The 26,380-nt window shown below is 37.4% G+C and overlaps 1 protein-coding gene across 1 annotated transcript in view; it reads right to left on the reverse strand.

The window, feature by feature from the left end:
* CLOCK (clock circadian regulator) overlaps positions 1-26,380 on the reverse strand; it is a 139,009-nt gene that overhangs the window by 49,909 nt on the left and 62,720 nt on the right. Inside the window, 7 exon segments of the mRNA XM_035726414.1 lie at positions 1,040-1,129; positions 15,556-15,647; positions 18,737-18,751; positions 18,754-18,808; positions 18,810-18,885; positions 22,829-22,888; positions 25,244-25,333. Coding sequence (XP_035582307.1) covers positions 1,040-1,129; positions 15,556-15,647; positions 18,737-18,751; positions 18,754-18,808; positions 18,810-18,885; positions 22,829-22,888; positions 25,244-25,290 — 435 coding nt within the window. The 5' untranslated portion in view covers positions 25,291-25,333.

The raw sequence follows: 26,380 nt of genomic DNA on the forward strand, positions 1-26,380 counted from the left end.
ACAGAGGAAACTGGGTATGGGGCATATGGGAACTCTCTGTACTATCTTCTTCATTTTTCTGTAAATCTAAAAATAGCTCTAAAATTAAAAGTTAAAAAAAAAAAAACAAAAACCCCAGGAGGGAATCTGAAGCAAAGAGGGTTTTCATTAACGGGGAAAACATTAATGATTGAACACTTAAATGCCAACTAGACCTACTGTAGAATCTGGTCATTTAAGTGTGAAGTTTATTCTTTTGGTAACGTATAAAGTAGCAGAATAATCAGAGGAAGGAAGATAGCACTTTTCACTGTCTCCTGAAAGAAACCTTTACAGAAGAGTTTACTTTGTAGTGTTATAAGTCTTCAAAAGATGGGCAATTTAAGAATATTTTTAAGTAACTTCAGAATATTTATACTACAAGCCCTATCTTAGGTAAGGACAATTACATTTCTTAAACAATTACATTTTAAATAAAAACTGTCAATTGTAGCACAGTACCTAGCATACAGTGACACAGAATATTCAATAAATATGTTTAATAAAACAGCAAACAACAAAATATAATTCAGGTATTCACCATCCTAATCAAAATTATGCAATGTAATTCTTTTCTAATTCTGTACTCTTCCAGTCATATTGAAAATAAATTGAATATGGTTATTATAAAACTCTCATTTCTAGCACAAAGCACAAAAATTCTGTACCTATTACTTTTAGTGTGTTATTCTAAGTTATTCTTTTGAGAAAATTATTTGAGTTCCTCAAAAGAAACAAATGCCTCCCTAGAAAATTAGTTATTCTCAAGATATTTACAGTGATTTAACAACACTGTTACGGGGCTGTTTAAAAAGGAAACACTGAAAACAGCATTAGAATCAGGAGGGCAGAGGTTAGATACAGTGGCAGTTAAATATCAGTTACTGCCAAACGGGGAGACATGGTTACAGCTCTCGTCCCACTCTAGCCACTGTTCCACACTGCTCTGGAGGTCCTCTTCCTCATGCTTTAGAACATTTAAAATAGGCATTAGATAAGAAAGAGATCACAGGATACTTACTGGTAAATGTTCAAGTAATGAAGTTATACTCTCAGACACATATATTATGCTTCCATCTGTCATGATTGCTAAAAAAAAACCATCAAGAGCCTGAAATTAAACATAATGGTCAGTTAAGTGAAAAGAAAATATATACAGGACAGAAAAGAAAAAAATCTAATTAAATGACAAAGGACTTAATGTGGAATTTGCAGAGTGCTGCCAAATGCTAGCTTTTCCCTTTACAATACCTTAGTACATATCTTTGCGCATTCTTAAACGCTTCTGGGAAAAAAAAAAAATCACACTATGGTCATATATGGGATAGCTGGCTTCTAAAACCTAGATACCTAATGTTCTACCATTATTATATGTATATTATATGAAAATTGCCATATCTGAAGCACACATGACACCAATGCTATGTCTGACACACGAAAGAACACATTTCCACCTTTTGGATATATTAACAAAAAGGTGTTTGACTGAAGCTTAAGGAGATACATGGGGGATAAAGTGAAAGGGAAATTAAGCTGAAAAAGTATGCTGGGGTCAGATCATGAAAGGCCTTGAATACCAAGTCATGACATAAGGACTTTGTTTAAAAGTAGTCTAGAAACAGTATGTACAAGGATTTAGAAGAAACAGAATTAAGTTAGGAAAATCTCAGAGGCTTTTGGAAGAGTCAGGGAAGTTAATGAAAATCTGAATGAAATTAGTAGCAGTAAGAACAGAGAAGGACTTAGGCAAGTATTGAGAAATAGGAAGTTAGAGTTCAGGAGAGAAGCTGGTACAGGGAATACAATACTTAATAATAAAGCAATCCTGTACTTTATATTTTATAAAGTATTTTCACTTGAGAACCCTAGGCAAAGAAGTGACAGCTGAAGAAATACAATCTGCAAAAGACAGAATCATGTCAAAGAAAATCCTTAGAGTAATTATCTACACATGGGGATGAGGAGGAGGACAAGGGACAGAGAAAATGACAGAGAATAGAGAAAACACTGTTGTCAAGGAAGGCAATGGAAGAGAAAATGACAAGGTGAGTGAGGAGGAAGAGGGGTGGTTCACTGTAAAATGAGATCAAATAGGATAAGGACTAAGAAAATGAGAAGTGAATTCTGGTGACTTTAAAGAGTTATGTCAGGGACGCCTGGGTGGCTCAGTCGGTTAAGCGACTGCCTTCGGCTCAGGTCATGATTCCAGGGTCCCGGGATCGAGTCCCGCATCGGGCTCCCTGCTCAGCAGGGAGTCTGCTTCTCCCTCTGACCCTATTCCTTCTCGTGCTCTCTATCTCTCATTCTCTCTATCAAATAAATATATAAAAATCTTAAAAAAAAAAAAGCAGAATCTTAAAAAAAAAAAAATCTGCAGTGTATAACGTATGGACCTGAGAGTTAGAGCAATCTCCCTCTCCTAAATGTTGAAGAAATGTTGAATATATGGAAAAAGGCACCCTCCAACTCCTCTCACCTTCTATAGGGGGACAGATCTGGATGTCAGAAAGAACTTATTTTGAGTAGATGCCTATCTTCTAGAACGGCTCAGAAAAACCAATTCTTGACTAATGGGGTGTGTGTGTGTGTGAGAGAGAGAGAGAGAGAGAGAGAAAGTGAGAGAGAGAGAGAGAAAGAAAGAGAAGAAAATTCAAGGGGTACCTGGGTAGCTCAGTCAGTTAAGTGTCTGACTCTTAATTTCAGTTCAGGTCATGATCTCAGGGTTGTGAGATCGAGCCCTGTGTTGGGCTCTGCACTCAGCATGGAGTCTGCTTGAGGTCTCTCTCTCTCTCTCTCCCCCTTTCTCTCTCCCTCCCTCCCTCTCACCCCCACCCTGCACATGTGTGTGCTGGCTCTCTCTCTCCAAAGTCAATAAATAAATCTTAAAAAAAGAAAAAAGAAATAAAGAAAATTCATGAAATTATTTTTACAAAAACTCCTTAGTACAATGCCAGTATTATTATTTCATAATGAATGGGGTCAAAATGATATTAAGAAAAACATGCTTCATATGAAGCTAGATTGTGTTATCTCTGAAAGTTAATTAATATTTACTATGGTGATCTGTCTTTGCTTTTAGGATATTTGCTAGAAATTGAGTGAAGCTCTCTTCTGTGAAGAGAATGAACTGAAATCAGAACTCTTACTAACATGAGCCCATCGCCAGAACCAGAGCCTGCCCTTTCATCTTCAACACAGGCAAAGACTAAGGAGAGAAAAGCCTCCACCAACATACCACAAAAGTCTTAAAACAAGAAAGGATCCAGGGCCTGGGACTTCTTTTGATTGGAAGGATGTAATTTCCGAGCACAGTGGATGGGAACACTAAAAACTAAAAGGTTCTTGAGGAGGCCCCTAAGGAGGAAGACTGGAGAGATATGGAAAAGAAAGTAAGACAGGGAAGGACATCCTACTCCCAAGACTGAAGCCTGTGAAGCTTATCCCTTTCCCCACACTGTATGATAAAATGGAGAGAGTTCATTAGTTAAAACTGTTTGTCTTTGATGATGGTGGTAGAGTAGGAGGATCCTAGGCTCACCTTATCCCCAAATACAATTTGATAACTAACAAATCATCCTGAACACCCCCAGAAATCCATCTGAAGACTGGCAGAGCAAACTCTACAGCTAAAAGGAGAGAAGAAGTCACACTGAAGAAGGTAGGAAAATGCAGAGGCAGTGAAAAAGATGGGCTGCTGTGATGGGGAGGGAGCCCCAGTAGCAGAGACCAGCAAAAGACAGACTAGCACACAGAGGAGTCAAGGGGAAAACAAATCCCCATAGCAACTGGGCTTGGAAAGCAACAGGGGCGAAATTTCATGAGTTCTGGGAATCAGCAAGGCTTAACGCCTGGAGTTCTAAAGATCAGCAGGTTTGGCTCAGGGAGAGCCCAGGGTCATTGGCGAAGAAGGCAGGGCAAACCTGTGGACACAGAGTGTGGAAACAGTGGTCTGAAGAGCACCTGGGGCACAAAGTGGGTTGGTTATTTGCTCATCTCAGAGTGTGTCCCAGACAGACCTCACCAGGAACAAAGGCGCTGGTAGGCACCATTTCCCTCTCCCACCCCTCAGCCTAAGCACACAGCCTCCACACTCGCTACCTAACTTGCTGACACCAAGCCCCACCCTCCTGTGCTCCAAAAGAACCACCCTTCCCAGTCACATTTGTGTCAGTCCCAGGGTGATGGCCACCCCCCCCCGACCGCCCCAGAAAACCTGCCCAAACCCTTGCCCACACCACCTCTCCCAACCCAAGAGTCTTAAGGGGCCTCAGTTGCACTGGTGGTAGTGATAGGTCTCATTTCACAACAGGTGAAGAGAAGAGCCTCTGCAGACAACGGGCCTGAAGGACAATGTGGCCAGGACACAACAGCAGAGCACACACAGCACACCTTAGAGATACTCCTGCAAGCGCCAGGCTCTGGAGAAGAGGTGACACTACCCAGGAGGGCACTACAAAACCTCCTTCTTCATAAGACCATTACCCGCAAGAACAGGAGATGAAACTGACTTTCCTAACACAAAGAAGCAGGCAGAGACTTAGACAAATGAGAAGGCAGAGGAATTTGTCCCAAATGAAATAAAAGGACAAGGCCACAGACAGAGATCCAAGTAAAACAGATATAAGTAACATACCTGACAGAGAATTTTAAAGTAATGATCCTAAATACATTCACTGGACTTGAGAAAAGAGTGGAAGACACCAGTGAGACCCTCAACACAGAGACAAGGAACACACAGAAGAGATAAAGAGCTCAGTGAACAAAATGAGAAATACATTTAATGGAATGAACAGTAGGATGGAAGAAGCAGAAGAATGAATTAATAACCTACAAGACAGAGTAATGGGACATAACCAAGCTGAAAAAAGAGAGAAAAAAGAATAATACAAAATGAGAATAGACTTAGGAAACTCAGTGATTCCATCAAACACAGTACCATTCATATTACAGGAGTCCCAGAAGAAGAGGAGAGAGAAAAGGGGGGCAGAAAATTTATTTGAAGAGATAACAGCTGAAAACTTCCCAAATCTGGGGAAGAAAACAGATACCCAGACCCAAGAGGCACAGAGAACACCCAACAAAATAAAAAAAAAGCAAATCCACACCAAGACACACTGTAATTAAAATGACAAAATATAGTGATAAAGAAAAAAATTTAAAAGCAGCAAGACAAGACAGTTACATACAAGGGAAACCCCATTAGGCTAGCAGGGGATTTTTCAACAGAAACTTTCCAAGCCAGAAGGGAGTGGCATGATATATTCAAAGTACTGAATGGGAAATATCTGCAGCCAAGAATACTCTAGCCAATAAGGCTATCATTCAGAACAGAAGGAGAGAGAATTTCCCAGACGAAAAAAAAAAAAAAAAAAGTTTCCCAAACGAAACTAAAGGAGTTCATGACCACTAAACCAGCCCTGCAGGAAATATTAAAGGGGACTCTTTGAGTGGAAAAGAGACACCAAAAGGGACAGTGTGAAGACAGAAAACATAAGAGCAATAAAAACGAATATTTCTGTAAAATATCAGTAAAGGAACTTACAAAATAAGAGGATGTGAAATATGATGCCATATACCTAAAACACAGGGAGAAGAGGTGTAAAGAATGGGTTCAACTTAATATAGACTGCTATAAGCAGAAGATGTTACATACAAACCTAATGATAACCACAGATCAAAAACCACTAATAAATATGCAAAGAATAAAGAGAAATACATCCAAATATATCACTAATGAAAACGAGCAAACCATCAAAGAGAAAAGACAAGAAATGATCAGAGAAAATCTTCAGAAAACAACCACAAAACAGGTAATAAAATAGCAATACATATCCATCAATAATTACTTTGAATGTAAATGGACTAAATGATCATATCAAAAGACACAGAGTGACAGGATGGATAAAAAAACAAGACCCATCTCTATGCTGATTATAAGAGACTCATTTTAGACTTAAAGACACCTGCAGATTGAAAGTGAAGGGATGGTGAAATATTTATCATGCAAACATATGTCAAAAAAGAGGCAAACCAAGAAAAAAAAGACTGTAGAGAACAAACTGACGGTCACTAGAGGGGAGGTCGGGGGATTGGGGAGGGTGGGTGCTAAACACATGATGGGCATTAAGAAGGGCACCTGTGATGACCACCGAGTGTTGTATGTAAGTGATGAGTAACTAAATTCTACACCTGAAACTAATATTGCACTATAGGTTAACTAGCTGGAATTTAAATAAAAACTTGGAAGAAAAAAAAAAAGCCAGAATAGCAATACTTATATTAAGACAAATTAGACTTTAAAACAAAGACAGGGGCAGCTTCCAAGATGGTGGAGGAGTAGGAGAACTTAATTTCATCTGGTCCCAGGAATTCAGCTGAGATAGCTTACCAAACCATTCTGAACACCTGCAAACTCAACTGGAGATCTAAGAAAAGAATAGCTACAACTCCAGGAATAGAAAAGCAACCACTTTCTGTAAAGTAGGAGGTGCAGAGAAGTGAATCTGAGGTGATATAGGGGAAGACAGACCGCAGGGGAGAGAGTCTCCGTCAGCAGGCTACCAGCAAGTGATAGAGCAGCAGAGCACAAAGTCTGCTCCGCTGAGGGACTTCGCTCAGGCGACTAACCAGGGGGTGGAACCCTTGCTGGGACAGTGTGGTCTCAGAATCCTCAGGGGTCACAGGAAGACCACAGGTGTCTGAGTGCAGCAAAGCTCCCAGGTATCAGAGTGGGGAAGCCGGCCGCAAAGAGTGAGCCCTGGAGTGGATTCTCCGCTCAGGGTTGCCACAAACCATGATCCGGGGCACAGTTGGGCCCCTGCCAACAAAGGCAGAACCGCGGTGAGACCCCTCCCTTCCTCTCTCAGGAGGAGCGGCACAGGAGCCCGCCACAGGAGTCTGCTGGGTTTGGAGACTCCAAATGGGGTCGGTCCTGTGCCAGAGACAGAAATGCTCCACCACAAGCCAGATGAGCACAGAGTGCAGCCTGCTGTAGACTAGGGAAACAGGAGTGACTGACTGCTTTTGTCTGAGGGCACACTGAGAAGTGGGGCCCCGAACTCTAGGCTCTAGGGAGAGATGAGGAGACCGCCATTTTCATTCTCATCCCCTAAAGCTGCGAAGAAAGCCTTCAGGGAACAACAGCCACATAGAGCAAACCTGAGCACATTACTTAATCCAGCCCCTGGCAAGGGCGGGGCAATTCTGCCTCCCGCAGAGACATTTGAGAGTCAACGCAACAGGCCCCTCCCCCAGAAGAACATCATCCAGCCAAGACCTAGTTGACTGATCAACGAGAACTGCACAACTCCAGCACCAGGGGAATACAGCACATAGAACTCATGGCTTTTTTCTCATGATTCTTTAGTCTTTCAACTTTAATTTATTTTTTTCTTCTTTAAAATTTTTCTTCTTTCCTTTTTCAACCAACTTATTTTACCAACTTTTAAAATCATTTTTTAATTTTCATTCTAGCCCTTCATTGTATTTAACCTTATTTTTATATACAGAAGTTTTTCTTTCTTTAAAATCTTGGGATGCAGTTTCTTCTAACAGACCAAAATACACCCAAACTCGTGTATGGCTCTGTTCTATTCACCTGCCTGATCATATTCCCTTTTTTCTTCTTCCCTTTTTTTTTTTTTTAATTTTCACCTTTACATTTACATTCTATCCTTTCAATGTAATTTTATTTTTGTATATATGTTTCTCTTTCTTTATAATTTTGAGATGTGGTTTCCTCTAACTGACCAAAATACTCTCAGGAGATAGTATATTGCTCTGTTCTGTTCACCTGTTTATATCCTTTCCCCCTTTTCTTTTTATTGTTGTTGGTTTTTTTCTTTCTCTTTTGTTTTTTTCTTTTTTTTAATTTCCATTTTTACAGTTACATTCTATCCTTTCATTGTATTTAATTTTATTATTGTACATATAAAAGTTTTTCTTTTGTTATAATATTGGGATCTAGTTTTCTAAGAAAACAGATCAAACTACACACAGAATCCAGCATATTGCTCTATTTGGCTCACCTGTCTGATTCTATTCTCCACCCCACCCCCTCTGGTTTTGGGTCTCTTCTGATTTGTTTAGTATATATTTCTCTGGGTTATTGTTGCCCTTTCAGTATTTTGTTCTCTTGTTCATCAGTTCTTCTCTGGACAGAATGACAAAACAGAAAAACTCACCTCAACAAAGAGAACAAGAGGCAGTACTGACTGCCAGGAACCTAATCAATATGGACATGAGTAAGATGTCAGAACTAGAGTTCACAATAACGATTATAAAGAAACTAGCTAGGGCACCTGGGTGGCTCAGATGGTTAAGCGTCTGCCTTCGGCTCAGGTCATGATCCCAGAGTCCTGGGATTGAGTCCCGCATCGGGGTCCCTGCTCCTTGGGAGCCTACTTCTCCCTCTGCCTCTCTCTCTCTCTCTCTGTGTGTCTCTCATGAATAAATAAATAAAATCTTAAAAAAAAAAAAAAAAGAAACTAGCTAGGCTTGAGACACTAGAGAATCCCTCTCTGGAGAAATAAAAGAACTGAAATCTAGCCAAGTTGAAATCAAAAAGGCTATCACAAATGCAATAAAAAATGGAGGCTCTAACTGCTAGGATAAATGGCAGAAAAAGAATTAGTGATATAGAAGACCAAACAATGGAGAATAAAGAAAGCTGAGAAAAAGAGATAAACAACTACTGGATCACAAGGGAAAAATCCGAGAGGTAAGTGATAACATAAAGTGAAACAATATTAGAATAACTGGGATCCCAGAAGAAGGGGGGAGGGGCAGAAGGTATATTGGAGCAAATTATAGCGGAGAACTTCCCGAATCTGAGGAAGGGAACAGGCATCATAATCCAGGAGGCACAGAGAATCACCTCAAAATCAATAAAAATAGGTAAACACCTGAAAGCAGCTTGGACAAAAGTCTGTAACCTACAAGGGTAGAAACATTAGATTGGCAGCAGACCTATCCACGGAGACCTGGCAGGCCAGAAAGTACAGGTATGATATATTCAAGGTGCTAAATGAGAAAAATATTCAACCAAGAATACTTTATCCAGCTAGGATGTCATTCAAAATAGAAGGAGAGATAAAAAGCTTCCAAGATAAATAGAAACTAAAAGAATTTGCAATCACTAAATCAACCCTGCAAGAAATACTGAAAGAGATCCTCTAAGAAAAGAAAGAGCCTAAAAGCAACATAGACCAGAAAGGAACAGAGACAATATACAGTAACAGTCACCTTACAGGCAATAAATGGCACTAAATTCATATCTTTCAATAGTTACCCCAATTGTAAATGGGCTAAATGCCCCAATCAAAAGACACAGGGTATCAGATTGGATAAAAAAGCAAGACCCATGGATATGCTGTCTGCATGAGACTCTAAAACACCAAAAGAAAGCTGGGGTAACAATCCTTATATCAGACAAATTAGATTTTAAACCGAAGACTGTAATAAAAGATGAGAAAGGAGACTGTATCATACTTAAAGGGTCTATCCAACAAGATCTAACAACTGTAAATATTTATGCCCTTAACATGGGAACAGCCAATTCTATAAGCCAATTAATAACAAAATCAAAGAAACATATCAACAATAATACAATAACAGTAGGGGATTTTTAACACCCCCCTCACTGAAATGGACAGATCATCTAAGCAAAAGATCAACAAGGAAACAAGGGCTTTGAATGACACACACACTGGACCAGATGGACTTCACAGATATATTCAGAGCATTCCATACTAAAGCAACAGAATACACATTCTGCTCGAGTGCACATGGAATATTCTCCAGATTCGATCATATCCTGGGTCACAAATCAGGTCTCCACCACTACCAAAAGACTGAGATCATTCCCTGCATATTTTTGGACCACAGTGCTTTGAAACTGGAACTCAACCACAAGCGGAAAGTTGGAAAGAACTCAAATACGTGGAGGCTAACAAGCATCCTACTAAAGAATGAATGGGTCAAACAGGAAATTAAAGAAGAATTAAAAAAATACATGGAAACAAATGAAAATGAAAACCCAACTGTTCAAAATCTATGGGATGCAGCAAAGGCAGTCCTAAGAGGAAAGTATAAAACAATACAAGCTTTTCTCAAGAAACAAGGTCTCAAATACACAACCCAGGGGTGCCTGGGTGGCTCAGTCATTAAGTGTCTGCCTTCGGCTCAGGTCATGATCCCAGGGTCCTGGGATCCAGCCCCACATCAGTCTCCCTGCTCCAAGGGAAGCCTGCTTCTCCCTCTCCCACTCCCCCTGCTTGTGTTCCCTCTCTCGCTGTGTCTGTCAAATAAATACATAAAATCTTAAAAAAAAAAAAAAATACACAACCCAACCCTACACTTAAAGGAGCTGGAGAACGAACAGCAAAAACAGCCTAAACCCAGCAGGAGGAGAGAAATAATAAAGACCAAGCAGAAATCAATGAAATAGAAACCAAAAGAACAGTAGAACACATCAACAAAACTAGGAGCTGGTTCTGTGAAAGAATTAATAAGATTGATAAACCCCTGGCCAGACTTATCCAAAAGAAAAGAAAAGGACCCAAAGAAACCATAAATGAAAGAGACGAGATTACAATGAACACCGAAGAAATACAAACAATTATAAGAACATATCATGAGCAACTATGCCAACAAATTAGACAATCTGGAAGAAATGGATGCATTCCCAGAGACATATAAACTACCAAAACTGAAACAGAAAGAAATAGAAAACCTGAACAGACCCATAATCTGCAAGGAAATTGAAGCAGTAATCAAAAATTTCCCAACAAATCAGAGTCCAGGGCCAGATGGCCTCCCAGAAGAACTCTACCAAACATTTAAAGAAGAATTAATACCTATTCTTCTAAAGATGTTTCAAAAAATCAAAATGGAAGGAAAACTTCCAAACTCTTTCTATTAAGGCCAGCATTACCTTGATCCCAAAACCAGACAAAGACCCCACCAAAAAGGAGAATTACAGACCAATATCCCTGATGAACAGGGTGCCAAAAATCTCACCAACATACTAGGCAATAGGATCCAACAGTACATTAAAAGGATTATTCACCACAACCAAATGGGATTTATTCCTGAGCTGCAAGGTTGGTTCAACATCAGCAAATCAATCAATGTGATACACCACATTAATAGAAGAAAGGACAAGAGCCATATGATCCTCTCAACAGATGCAGAAAAAGCAATGGACAAAGTACTGCATCCTTTCTTGATTAAAACTCTTCACAGTGTAGGGATAGAGGCAACATACTTCAGTATCATAAAAGCCATATGCAAAAAGCCCACAGTGAATATCATTCTCAATGGGGGAAACTGAGAGCTTTTCCCTTAAGGTCAGGAACACGGCAGAGATGTCCACACTCGCCACTGTTGTTTAGCATAGTACTAGAAATCCTAGCCTCAGCAATCAGACAACAACGCCTTTTATTCAGAAATAAAAGGCATCTGAAATTGGCAAAGAAGTCAAACACTCACTCTTCACAGATGACATGATACTCTGTGGAAAACCCAAAAGACTCCACCCCCAAATTGCCAGAACTCACACAGGAATTCAGCAAAGTGGCAGGATAGAAAATCAATGCACAGAAATCAGTTGCATCTCTATACACCAACGAGAATGAAGAAAGAGATTTAAGGGAGTCAATCCCATTTACAACTGCACCAAAAACCCTAAGATACCTGGGAATAAACCTAGAATATCCAATGGGAAACAGTCTCTTCAACAAATGCTGTTGGAAAAACTGGACAACAACATGTAAAAGAACGAAACCAGACCACTTTCTTACACCATACCCAAAAATAAATTTGAAATGGATTAAAGACCTAAATATGAGACTTGAAACCATAAAAATTCTAGAAGAGAGCATAGGTAGCAACTTCTCTGACATAAGCAATAGCAACTTTTTCTAGATAGGTCCCCTGAGGCAAGAGAAACAAAAGCAAAAATAAACTACTGTCACACACACACACACACCACACACACACACCACACACACACACACAAGAAATACACAATGAAGTATTACTCAGCCATAAAAAAGAATGAAATCTTGCCATTTGCAACAACATGGATGGAGCTACAGAGTATAATGCTAAAGTGAAATAAGTCAAAGACAAATACCATATGATTTCACTGACATGTGGTACTTAAGAAACAAATGAGCCAAAGGAGAAAAAAAATGAGACAGACCAAGAAACAGACTCTTGAGAACAAACTGATGGTTACCAGAGGAGAGGTGGGTAGGGGGATGGGTTAAACAGGTGACGGCGACTAAGGAGTACACTTGTGATGAGTAACAGATCATGTACGGAATTCCTGAATCACTATATTGTATACCTGAAACTAATATAACACTGTATGTTAACTAACTGGAATTAAAATAAAAACTTGAAGTTCTAGAGAAGGGACAGTACCTCTTTATGGATCTGTATCTAAAATAAGGCTGACAGGGCACTAGCCCTTCCCTTCTAAATTACTGGAGAGAGTGGCCAGCTGCCAAGGGGAATGAGCTACATACTAGGAAATTACTTCACACAGATAAACTTTATAGAAAGATCTGATGAGGATAAATCGTCCTGATTTCCTTGACTATTCTCAAGCTACCCCCTTCTCTCCCAAGGACAAAAAGGAATATTCCTCAGGCAACAAAGATAAAAGGGATCCAAACAGGTGGCAGTGGAAGAAAGGTGAGAAAGAGCCAACACATAAGTTATAAGTTTCCCAGTTCTTTCATTAATTAGCTACCTAACCTTGGACAAGCTGCAACTTCTCTAGGCCTCATCCATAAAATGAGCTGAATGATTTAATACCTTCTACTAGCAGCTCTAATATTCCAAGGTAGAGCCTATATTTAAAATTCTGCTGAAAATGGTATCAGGACTGCCCATCTGTCTGAAAATGGTATCAGAACTGCCTATCTGTAATCTGATCAACACAAGTGGCCAACAGTAACACAACTAAGTTAGTTGGATCAAGGTTGTAATATATACACACATTTATACATATCCTCCCTGTATCTTGTACATATCTTGGCATATTAATGTTAGAATATATAATATATAGCAGCTAATATAGTAGTAGTAGATATATTGTATATGTAGTTAATATATGTAGAATATATAATAGTTGTTAATATTCATTAAAATGCAAAAATTTCCTGAACATATTAATAAATAAATAAATGAAACACTTTTTAGGAATGTTAATCTTAAAAGCTGTAAGGATAATAAGACAATTCATATTTCCAAAATTTTTAATATGTTCAAGTTTTCTCTGCTGTATATTACAATGTTCTAATCCCTAGATTTATTTTTTATAGTTATCTACATATGTACTACCTGTGTCTTGACAAATAATAATAATAAAAAAATTTGGAGACAATGCTCCTCTGCTTAGCCTATTAGTGAATTTACCTTCATTAAGGTATTAAGAATAAGTGAAGATATTATACAAATTTGTGAATTTATAAGAAATTTTTCATACCAATAAAGCAGAGCAGGTAGTTTATGATTAACATAGAAGATCTTATTAAACCACTGCACTGAGATTACAATCATAAAATAAAAATTGAGTGATTAAATGAGCTATTTCCTTTCTCCGTTTAGACATTAGTTTGTGTGTACTCTCATAAATACATTACTTATATCTAACAAGATAATTTTGGACAATGTCAATGAGTTTAGTGATGAGCAGATGATCAGAAGGCTATTATAGACCACTCTTTTATGAACTTTAGAAGTAATAAAATAATTTTATTACAGGAGAACACTTACCTTTTAGATGAAAAAACCTTAAAATCAGAAACTACTATTTAGTTTATAACTAAAGCGTCCACTAATTTAAAGAGCTAACTGCTGGTTTTTAAGCTAAAAGGTCTGTTCTTTGGCTAGCTTTCACTAGTTTCACAAGTGGCAGTGTGCACAGAGGCGCAGGCCATGGAAATCAGGGGCTGCAGGGAATCCTAGCTGAGCTACTTACACCCTGTTACTTTGGGTAACATAATCCCTTTGTTCCTCGATTTCCTCAACCAAGGAAAGTAAGAAAGGGATACTAACACACTCTACTTCAGAAGATTATTGTGCGCATTCATTGAGTTAATATGTGAAAAGCGCTCAGTTATTTTTCAGATTTTAAGCACAGTTATAAAATATATATAGTCCAACAAATTTTCATTATGGTAACATTTCTACTGGAATATGTACTTAATCAATCCAGCAATTCACTGTTCCATCTAAAGTATCAACAGAAAAATAACTCGTTAATTTGCAAAATACTTTATGTTGCTTAGACTTTAGTTGATATACAAAGACACTTGCTATATGGTCATCACACATACATACATGATACAGATAAATGCTTACAGTCTAAAATAATATATCCAAACAACAGGGTAAGAGATGTAAATTATTTAACAACCTCTAACATCCCTACCTCGACTGCTTTCCTCAGCTCTGTCTACTTTGTTAAGTGTTTATTTTTCTTATCCTTAACTGTTACTGCCAAAGTATACCACCTCTGTGTCCTAAGTTTTCCTGGAAATTTGATACTGAGCTGTGTACTTTGTGTACAAAGATGATACCTATATTATTCTACAAAGGAAACGATTAAAAAGTAGAAAAGTAAAATTGATAGATATGAGTGACTCAAAATTTTTGTGAATTTTATAACTGACCTGTATGAGATATTAAGGGTTTTCAATTATAAGCAAGTATATTCTGAATTGTTTTCAAAAATAATTTTGTTACAGAACATTTACTTATTTCCTTTTAAAAGTTTCTACTTGAATTAAGAAGGGCTACCTTTCAATGTATACTTCAATGTTTTAGTATTTTCAAAATACTAAATGATCATTTTGTATTTGTATTTAGGTGAATTTCAATTTGTTAAAAAAGATCCTTGGGGAGCACCTGGGTGGCTCAATCTGCCTTTGGCTCAGGTCATGATCCCAGGGTCCTGGGTTCGAGCCCCACATTGGGCTCCCCTGCTCCGCGGGAAGCCTGCTTCTCTCCCTCTCCCACTCCCTCTGCTTGTGTTCCCTCTCTTGCTGTCTCTCTCTCTCTAATAAATAAATAAAAATCTTTAAAACATTTATTTTTAAGTAATCTCTACACCCAACATGGGGTTCAAACTCATGACCCTGAGATCAAGAGTCGCATGCTTTACTGACTATGCCGGCCAGGTGCCCCTCATAAATAATATTTAACATGTGATGAATAAAATACATTATTCTTCATTTGAATGTTGTTAGTGGCCTCAGGTAAAGAACTTGATAGCTATAGGTTTCTGACTTTTATTAAGCCTCTCAAAAATCATATAATATTAAAAAATATGAAAAATTTAACATTACCTTACCACATAGTACTATTTACTTATAATAATTTTAATTGAAGATATAGTTTGATTTACAATGAATCAAGACTTCAATATTAAATTAATATTGTTAAAACCATACTAAAAGTCGTCACCTCAACAATATCTTTTTCAAGGAAATAAAACTTTTCAAAAATTAAATCTAGACATACCTCTAACATTAATTGTGTAAATTCTTCATTACTAAGGAATGTAGGTTTCCAGTCCTGTCGAATTCCACTGGCATCTGACTGTGCAGTGATTTCTGTAAAGATTATTTGACACATTAGTGGCATACTCCAAACACAGGGTAGGGGTAAGGGGTGGTACCAAAGTCCAACAAGTTGCTTTCTCTCCTCCCTATTTAAGATGAGAACCACAGGCAGTAACATTCATTGGTTTAGGTAGGTATCAGGAGGCCTGGGCTTGGGTGTGATGAAATACATGGACTAATGTGGCAAGTTATTTCCTTGGATTTGGTCTCTTGGAAATAACTAGTCTCTGGTTTTTCTTTGGGGAGCTTTGACAGCCTGTATTGCTGAAGGCCTGAGAATGCTTCCTGCTTGGCATAATAACCAAATAAGAACCAGAACAAGCATATTAGAAAGAAGCATTAGAAAGAAATTCTTTCTTCTCATCCTTCTCTTGACATTCAAATCGTGGAATGTAGCTAGAGCAGTCGTAAGGACATGACTCTGGAGGAAAGGAGCCAAGGAGGTCAGTCAGTCAGTCTGCCTTCTAACTAAGATGACTTTAGGCTTGCCTATTACCAGGCAGAAAGATTCCTTCCAATCTGAGGTGCTCTATTCTGAACTAATCAAGGAGACTAAAATTTGGGGAAAAACTTTAAAGTAATAATCCCAGAGTGGTTTTGCTTAGTGTCCTCTTGAATGTTTTCTTAGTGGTAGGGAACTGGTCAAAAATCTGGAAATCCCTGGCTTGGAGCACACATTTTAACAAAATTATTAGTTTATTTTGCAACATTTTTCTAATGGATTTAGTTATGAGAAAGCTATTTATAAATGATGAAACCTGAACTACTTAGGTAATAAATATTTTTTCCATTTTTAAGTGCAGATATATTCAACCAGGCAAAATAAAAATCTATAACATAGATTTTACTTTACAAAATATATTCTACTTTGCAGTGAAAAGTAGGGACTAATAAGCTGTTTTGATTTTGTATTACCAGGTATGTAAACACAGGATATTAAATTGTCACCCAACATTTGGCGTATTGGAAATGCCCGTACTACAATATGATGAGTAAGAAGTCTAGCTACTAATTCTGTGGAATATAGTCATGCTTTTCAAATTCACACCAATTATACACATTGAGAAAAAGAATTTAAATCCACAAGCAAATCCATCAAGTTTAGTTACACAGGCTTAGAGTACTAATAAAAGTATTTAAGAACTCCCTTTCAATTTAAGGTAAATTTTCTTTTGTAAGAATTATACACCCAATTTTGAAAAAAAAAAAAAACTGACCTACTTAAATGCCAGAATTAATCCTCTATTATCAGGGGCAAATGCATTCATATGATTTCATTTCATTCAGCAATCATTTATTGAACTGCAATGTCTGAGGGGATTGAGTGTGCTAACAAGGGACATTAAGGTTAGTGAGAATACTATTTGCAGAGGTAAAATGTAATGATAATGGTGACAATAAAAATGAAGACAAGCGATTTTGACACATTTACAGAAGAATCAACAGAATTTGGCAACTGTGATACAGTACTAAGGAAGGTGAAAAAAATCTGAAAGTCTTTTCAGCTTGAGTCCTAGGGCCTGAAAGGGTAGTGTTGTAAAAATGTAAAAAGGAAGTTGAGAGAAAGAGGTGACTTGATGAAATGAAAATGAATTCACAGTTTCAGATGTACAGAGTTTGAGCACATGCAAAAGAAAGATCTAGAAGTTATCTGGAAACAAAAGACTGACAAGTTTGCATCTAAAAATATAGATATGGTAGTTTAATAGAGAGGCAATACTTGATGCTATGGAATGAGATAACCAAGGAAAAGAGTCTAGAGAAAGCAAGAGCACAAAAGAGATCCGGGGGGAGAAAAAGAGTTTCAGTTAGGAATGGGAGATGAATGAAGAAGTGCAGTATAACACAGGCCACGGGGGGAAAAAAGCCAGTGGCGGATGGATTAAAATTTCCAGTGCAGGGGCACCTGGGTGGCTCAATGGGTTAAGCATCGGACTCCTGATTTCAGCTCAGGTCATGATCTCAGGATCCTAGGATCGAGACCCGAATCTGGCTCCACGCTAAGCATGGAGCTTGCTTGGGAGTCTCTCTCTCCCTCTGTGCCTCCCCCCCCACTCACACACTCTCTCTCTGTAATAAATAAATAAATCCTTTTAAAAAAACTTCCAGTGCATTAGGTATAAGAAAAAGCTATTGCTATTGTTTGATTGGCAGCAGAATGGGTGGGCCTGCTGGCATTTGTGAAATTAACAAAAATAATTTCAAAGAGGTGGTGGAGCATAAACCAGCCTGGTAATGCATGACTCCATAAGCCCTGGAGGAGTAAATAAAAGTACTAGTTACAAAATCTCCTTCGGAGAAGTTTGCGGTTTCATTTGCATCTGGAAAAAGAAAGGTCCTTCTACATGTTTTCCATCTATTATCTCTGTTACGAAAATACTCAATGTTCTTTAAATTATTCATGACTCATTTAGTCAAAATGATTTTCTTCAATTAATAATCATTTTATTTTATAAACAGTGTTTATTTCCTGGACATACACTGAAATCATCTTTTAAATGGCATACAAGGCCCTCATGATGTGGTTCTTGCCTTTCTTTGAAATATACCCATAATTTTCCAACTCAACTATGCTCCAATTACACTGAACCCTCCCTGCTTTTCTGCTTTTACACACACTATTTCCTATTTCCCTCCAGGTGAAATGCTGTTCTCCTTACTTAATCTAAAAGGAAGACTCAGCTAAAAAAATCAACTATTTTTAAGGCTTTCCTGACACATTTTTTTTCCTCTGTGTTCTCATAGCAAGTTTATGGTTTACAAACACTACTCATGTTTTAAGTATCTGCATTGAAAATTAGCTGTTTACATGTTTGTCTTCCTTGGCTTGAGTAAACTGAGGGCCAGGACTGCTACTCTGCACCCCAAGAATATAGGATTTAGTAGGCACTAAATAAATGTTTGTTGAATGAAATAAAGAACATATCAGGAAACCTTTAAAAAGACAACTGATTTCTTTTTCTCAAAAAAAGGTGAGGAAGCATCCAATTTTAAGAATCACTGTCAAGATTCTATCACATTATGCTTTAAGGGAGACTCTGTTATTTTAAAAAATCCGTCTGATAAAGTTAAAATTTTACCTTTATGTTTTCGTAAAAATCAATGCTCTTCTGCAGAACAGTAGATTTGTCCATCTTCCTAGCATTACCAGGAAAGCATGGATCCCAGTTCTTTAATGAGAACATTAAATTGATCTCTACGTTTCTTTTCAGATTTGTTTCTAGATACTCTGATGGAAAAAAAAAATTAAGCAGCTTTCAAACAATCCATTTGATTATACACATAGTTTAATACAAAGCTCACTTTGGATACAACTACACACCATGTACTTCCATCAATACAGGTGGTAATAAGTATTTATCCACGGGTTACCAACAATGTACAGTTAATTTTCTTCTCAGCTTATCACTGAAGAACTTACATATTAAGCATTTGGCAAACATATTCTTAGGAAAATGCCAGTAAGACAAACCTCATTCAAATCTCAGGTTTTATTTAATCTAATATTTACCAGGAATAATTATTTTCCTTATTAGGTTATTATGAATATTACTGAGATACATTTGTGGAACTGCATATAATGTGTAAATACAAATTATTCAAAATTACTAGATAGGAGAAAGTTACCCATCTCCTGTAAATTTTAAATTACAAACAAATCTAAAAATGAAATCTCTCTACCCTCAGGCTTATCCATATAGTCTTCCTCTTTATTCCTGTATGCCAGGCTCTACCACAGAGCTATAACCATTTGTTTGCATATCTCTCTCTCTCCATTAGGCTGTGTACACCTTGATAACAGAGCCCCAATTTTTTCATCTAAGCACTTAAGGGTAACAAACAGTAAGCACTCAAAATATGCATGCCAAATGAATAATGAATACTGTTGTATGTGAAGCAGCTAACCAGTAAACAAATATCGAGTGGCACCAAGACCTTCAGACAGTAAATACAATTATTCATATAGTAATTAATCATTCTATAATACCTCTAATTGTCTACTTTGTGAAGTTAGATTTTCTAATTCAGTTTTTGTTTAAGCAATGTATACTCATTTCCCAAAAGGTTAGAGGATAATTTTATTTATTTTTTGTTTTTCGGTAACAAAGAAGCATTTATTCTATATTAGTACTGGGAAAAAAATACAATGGTTCAAACCTCTTAAGAAACGTAATAGATACTAAAATCACTCCTTCATCAAACAGTGAGTGCTTGCTATAATAACAGAGACTATGCTAATAAAGGCTAGGGATACTGGGAAAAGACAAGTTCTTTCAAGAAATTTATCCAAATCCTATGGAAATTCAGAGGAACCAGAGATGGCATCCTCATGCACTGAAGGCTGAGTGAGAAAAGGGTGGTAGTGGAGTGTATGCAAGGCACCCCAGGTACAGGAAACTTGTACAGGAATGAACACCTATCACAAGTAGTTCAATCTCATTAACATGGCCAATGAATAGGCTTTCTCTGCCCCAGTATGCTAGAGCTGGGGGGGGGAGAGGGGGAAGACATAAATGCTGGAAAAAATCATGAAGTTTTTATGTTACATAAAAGGATTTTAATTTAATCCTGAAAGTCATGGGAAGGCACTGAAATGTTTTAATGCAAAAAAATGATGGGAACAGAACTGCTTGTTAATAAGACCATTCTGGCATCAGAGCAATGAAAGGATCAATGCTTGGTGAAACAAATTCATTTAGCAAATACTCTTGAAAACTTGCTGTATGGCAAACAAGCCTGGACACCACATGACCATTTAGGAGGCCAGTGCAACATCCCAGCCTATAAACCATGGCAGTGGTAGTGTTAACAGAGTAGTGTGGGTTTGAGGGTTAAGAGGCAGAACTATCCATTTTAGGTAATCAGACCTGGTTTGCAGTGGAAAGCAAAAGAGAAACCTAAGAGGATTCCCAAGTTACTGTAATGCTGTTTATTAATGTGAAATAAAAACATGTGATACTGGTTTTGGCAGACAGATGGTTTGGAAAGAATTTAGATACAATGAAATTACCTGTTTCACATTTTAAAAGATATACACAAGAGGCTTAGATATACAGATCTAGTTATATTCCTCTATAAGAGAGTAAGAAATAAGCATTGAGAATTAGCATGTATGAAGTATCTGAACACATGAATTGGGATAAAATAAAAGTCAAGGGCGCCTGGGTGGCTCAGTTGGTTAAGCGACTGCCTTCGGCTCAGGTCATGATCCTGGAGTCCCGGGATCGAGTCCCGCATCAGGCTCCCTGCTCAGCAGGGAGTCTGCTTCTCCCTCTGACCCTCTTCCCTCTCGTGCTCTCTATCTCTCATTCTCTCTCTCTCGAATAAATAAATAAAATCTTTAAAAAAAAAAAATAAAAAAAAAAAATAAAAGTCAATACTCACTGCATACTACTGATGTGCTAGGCACTACTACAAGCACTTACGAAATCTCATTTATTCCTGAGGTAGACTTTCTTACCAATTTTCACTTTACAGGTGACAACTCAGGCACAAAGGAGAACATGCCCAGTGCCAAACAGCTACCATTAAGTAATAATTCAAATCAGCCATTTTTATTCCAGGGCAAGAAAACATATAGAAATCACATATTGCCAACTCTATCACTGGATCACAACCACTAAAGTCAACTTCACTTCATATTACATTTAGGCTGGAACTTCTCAGCCCTTGTGATGACTTCACTGAGAACAGGCCACAGATGTTTCATTTTGAGGATGGGTATAAAACCCCCTTTGTTCTTGATTCAACACTAAGGTACTTGAACTCATCATTGTTTTAGTCAGAGCTCACTGTGGTCCTCCTTAATTCTGACAGTATAGTGAGGTTCTTTCTTTTTCTCCAATGTCTTCCAGAGCCACAGTATTTCTGGTTCCCTAAAAACATTATCAAACTTTCAGAGTCTTCAAAAATAGAATACACTTAGCTTACCTTATCCATCTATAAACTTGGCCTTTAAGACTGTCCAAGTCAATTCCTTACAGTTCTACCTCTTCATTCAGGCCAGACTGAAGAACTTTCCTTCACCAGATTGAGGTTAAGGGATAAGGGGTTGTCCTATATATTTTTAGCTTCAAATCCAGGTCTTTTTATTTCCTTGAATACATTGTATAGTTTTCCTCAAAATCTTCTTAGATATATTTTAATCATTCATTAAAGTATTCAGCAACTTACCTGGTTATTGTATTTTTCATATCCCAGTTCCCCCCATTTTTTTTGCTAAATACAGACATATAAGAACTATTACTTATTACATGTTTATATTTGTTATCTGTGTATAATACAACCACCTCCACCCTTGTCTAAGCACCCACACAGTTCAACACAGCTGGGAAAAAAAAAAAAAAAAAAAAAACGCAGAAGTGTTTACTACTCACTCTGAGGGACTATAAACTTTGCTATAATGCTACCTGGACCCTCCCCATCCTGATACTCTAACTGCCAACACTCCTATTTAAGGTAGAAGCCCCCATCAGTACCACCATGACTCTAGATCCCATTCCCTCACCTACTTAAGGATACCTCTCCAACAAGTCTTTCCTCCCTTTCCCCCACTGTCTACTTTCCCTTCTATGGGAGAATGGAGGCATGTGGAGGTCATAGGAGCCTAGCCTGAAAGAACTCCCAATCGCCAAAGCTGAAACAATTTGAGCAACAAAATAAGAGAGCAGTGGAGTATATAACCTAGAGTATAAACACACGAGTCCATACAGACATAAAAAAATGGGAAACAATGTTTTTACAGAAATATTCCAAACGTATGTAGATACCCCCTCCTATGGGAGGTGGAGCTTAATTCCCTCCATTCCTACTCTGAAGGTGGGCTACACTTAATAACTTGCTACCAAAGAATGCAGTAAGTCAAGCGGAAAAGAGTAACTATAATGGTGAATCTGGCAAACCCTACCTTAGCCGAGTGATGAAAGTTAACATCCTTAGTGATGTCTTACAGATATTATACACTCATAAAATGTGATGAGATGAGCACTTTTACAGGATACTTTTATTTAAATTATAAACTGCATACTGATAATCTAAGCTTTTCCACCTTGCTAATATATCTAAGTTCTTAAGACAGACAGCTTTTGGAAATCACTAATTTACGATTTATTTACTTTTACATTTACTTATTTATTCATTTATTTACTATTTTACATCTTAAGTTGAACTACCTTTTTGCTTTGTCCTTGTCATCTTCTTCCACCAACCCATCAAAAATACTACCATCTTCTCTAAAAGCAAAAAGAAAGTGGATAGAGAAAATAAGAGCAAACTCATTAAGCAACAGCAATTCCAAAATGACATGTGAATCAAATCAGTTATATCCTAGGATTTTTGTAGAGTTAAAGGACTGTACAAATTCAAACTCAATTAACTGCTAACCTGTTTTCTAACAAGTAGAAAATTAAAGTTTATCCATGTTTAATTACATTTTTTAAAAGTTTATCACAAATGTGAATTTTAAAACTACTTATGTACTATATATGACATGCTAAACCAGAATTTAATTTAATCAGAGGTTAATACCTTGTTTCAAACTGTTAGTAATCAATGAAAACTACAGAAAGTCAGTGTATTTGCCATATAAGAGCGTAGCTTAAAAATTTATTTTGAGACACTCATGTTATAAAACCAGAAATCATTCATAAACAGCACAGTATCTAGCATTTAACTTATATTAACACATTTCATTCATTACTGATTAATTTGACAAGTATTTATTAATACTCATGTGCCAGGCTCTGTTCTGGACAAGATTACAGAGCATTAAAGCAGTTAATCAGACATAGAAATCCCTGCTCTCCTACAGCTTATTTTCTAGTAGAACGAAACAAATCAAGAAGGGAATACATGATGGAAAGTTTTATATTTTTAAAAAAAGGGTGATTTTTTAGTTACTGTGATGTTACTTTAATCCGAGTGGTTAGGGAAGGGCCTGCTGAGGTGAGGACATTTAAACTGAGATCTAAGTGACAAGAGGGGTTGGTTATGGGAAGATCTGGGGGAATAGCATTCTAACAAGTGAAATCAAGAGCACTGGTAGCTAACTCTTTAACCTAAGTAGCAATATTAATAATTTCATATGAATTCATGATTCACTATTCACTACTTTAACCACACCTTTCTGTGGCATATAAAGGCATATATAGTGCCTACTGGACCCACTGCTGAGAACATCTGAAAATCTTGTATCATAGAGCTCCATGTCTGGACTTTCAGAGTTCCATGTGTGCTTTGTAATTTATGAAAACTTTTGTATGTATATGCATGTTATTGAAGAGAGAGTCCATAATTTTCATGATATTCCCAGAGATTATGAACTCATATTAAAAGTCACTCCTTCTGTCTGAACACGGATGTTATCTCTAGATATCATATTGTCTAGAATGGGAACCGGCAATCATAGAGAAGCATAATACCACAATCATATTTAATCTCTTAGGAGCACTGAAGGAACACTTTCTGAGGAGACAACTATACATAGAGCCCACCTGAAAATATGGCATAGCCCCAATCTATGGCAGTGCTGCAGGCAGGCCTCTCTAAGGAAGCTCTTTGCCCCTTAGGTCTTAAGTTCTGGTAGAGATATATCTTCACTGTTTATCTCACAGGAAAGGGAGATAGGCTGGCCCCAGACATCAAAGGTCACTTCTGTATACAACTCTAGCTACAAAACTCTTAAAGAATCCCCTACGGAAGAATCACACAGTATACTACAATAAAAATACAGGAACTTTAGTGTCAGACAGACCAACACAGGTCATAACTCCAGCTCAGCACTTAATTATGTGACCTTAAACAAGTTATTCAACTTCCCTATCATTTCCTCAGCTGCAAAATCTCATGGCATTATTGTGAGGTTAAATGAAGTAACATATAAAAAGTACTCGACAGCAAAAGAGCTGTCAAAGAGTAAGAGCTTAAAATATGTTACTGTATTTCATCAAATTAAAGACACCACTGATCTTTATAAACACTTATGAGTATTTTATATGCCACCAAGACGGAAAAAAAATGCTACCAATTAAACTACGATAAGGCAATTGTAAGATGAAGCTCAGTGTCAGAGGTGTTAAAATGTAAACAAACAAACAAAAAAGTCTTAAAATCAAAAAACAAGGTTTATCCTCCTCGTAAGAGTATGATTTAAAGACTATAATTTTAACTAATAAAATCCTAATTATAGTTATCACTTATCAATCACAAATGCGAAAATGCTTAAAGGGATGGAGTTAGCACCAATAGTTAAGGAGAAAAAAACAAGACATAAGGAGATAGAAGATTCCACAAGATGCCAAGGAAACATTTGCCACTGTCACAATTTCTTTCAGAGGAGCTCTGACCAGATACTCGAAATTACTGTTCAAGATCTGTTTAGGACACAAACCATATGCTGCTGACTTTGGCTATAGATAATATCGGTATGTCTTACTATTACACTGTTTGCTCAATATGGAAATTGAACATAATAGGAATTATGTTTAAACATGAAACTCCTTTTATCAGTTTGATACAGACCATTACTCTAATAATAAATTTTAAAAGAGCTTTATAGGATTCAAAATAAAGAGTCTTTAAAAACATACCTGTCAACAATCGAGCTCATTTTACTACAGCTTACGGTAAACAACATAACATATAACGTTTCCGTCTTGTGGTAGACATTTGTACTTCTCCTTGGGTGGAAGGAAAAACAAACAGTCATTAGTTTTAAAAAAATTTACTTCTACAAACATAGTAATGTTGAGGAACACTGTAGGTTATCACAGAGAATTCAAATGTTTTGGTTTGTACCCAGGGCTGAAACATTATTTTCAAGCAAATAGATGGGGCACATGTGAGGCTTCCTTCTAAAAAAGGAACACAGGGGAAAAAAGTTGAGGATTCATTTTCTATTATAAGGTAATAAAAAAGGCTACTCTTAATATTTAGTATATATATTAATTAGAGTATGTAACTGTGAATAGGTCCTAATTCAAAAAGATATGTACACCCCTATGTTCATGCATCAGTATTTACAACAGCCAAGAGAGAGAAACAACCTAGGGGCCCATCGATATAGATGAATGGATGAAGAAGATGTGGTGTGAGTGTGTGTGTGTGTGTGAGATGTGTGTACAGTGAAATATTACTCAGCCATAAAAAAGAATGAAATCTTGCCAATCTTGACAGCATGGATGAACCTAGAAGGTATCATATTGGGTGAAATAAGTCAGACAAAGACAAATTCCGTATGATTACATTTATATGTGAAATCTAAAACACAAAATAAAACAGAAACAGACTCATAAATACAAAGAATAAACTGGTAGTTGCCGGAGGGGAGTGGGAGGATGAGTGAGCCAGGTGAAGGGAAATAAGGTGTACAAACTGCCAGTTATAAAATAAGTAAGTCATGGGAATAAAAAGTACAGCACATGGGCGTCTGGGTCGCTCAGTCGTTAAGCGTCTGCCTTCAGCTCAGGTCATGATCCCAGGGTCCTGGGATCAAACCCCGCATCGGGCTCCCTGCTCAGTAGGAACCCTGCTTCTGCCTCTCCCACTCCCCCTACTTGTGTTCCTTCTCTCACTATGTCTCTCTCTGTCAAATAAATAAAATCTTAAAAAAAAAAAGCACAGGGAATATAGTCAATAATACCGTAATAACACTGTATGATGACAGATGGTAACTACACTTATCATGGTGAGCATGTGTAATGTACAGAATTGCTCACTGTTTATAC

This window comes from Zalophus californianus, chromosome 2 (assembly GCF_009762305.2).
Source record: "Zalophus californianus isolate mZalCal1 chromosome 2, mZalCal1.pri.v2, whole genome shotgun sequence".
NCBI lineage: Eukaryota > Metazoa > Chordata > Mammalia > Carnivora > Otariidae > Zalophus > Zalophus californianus.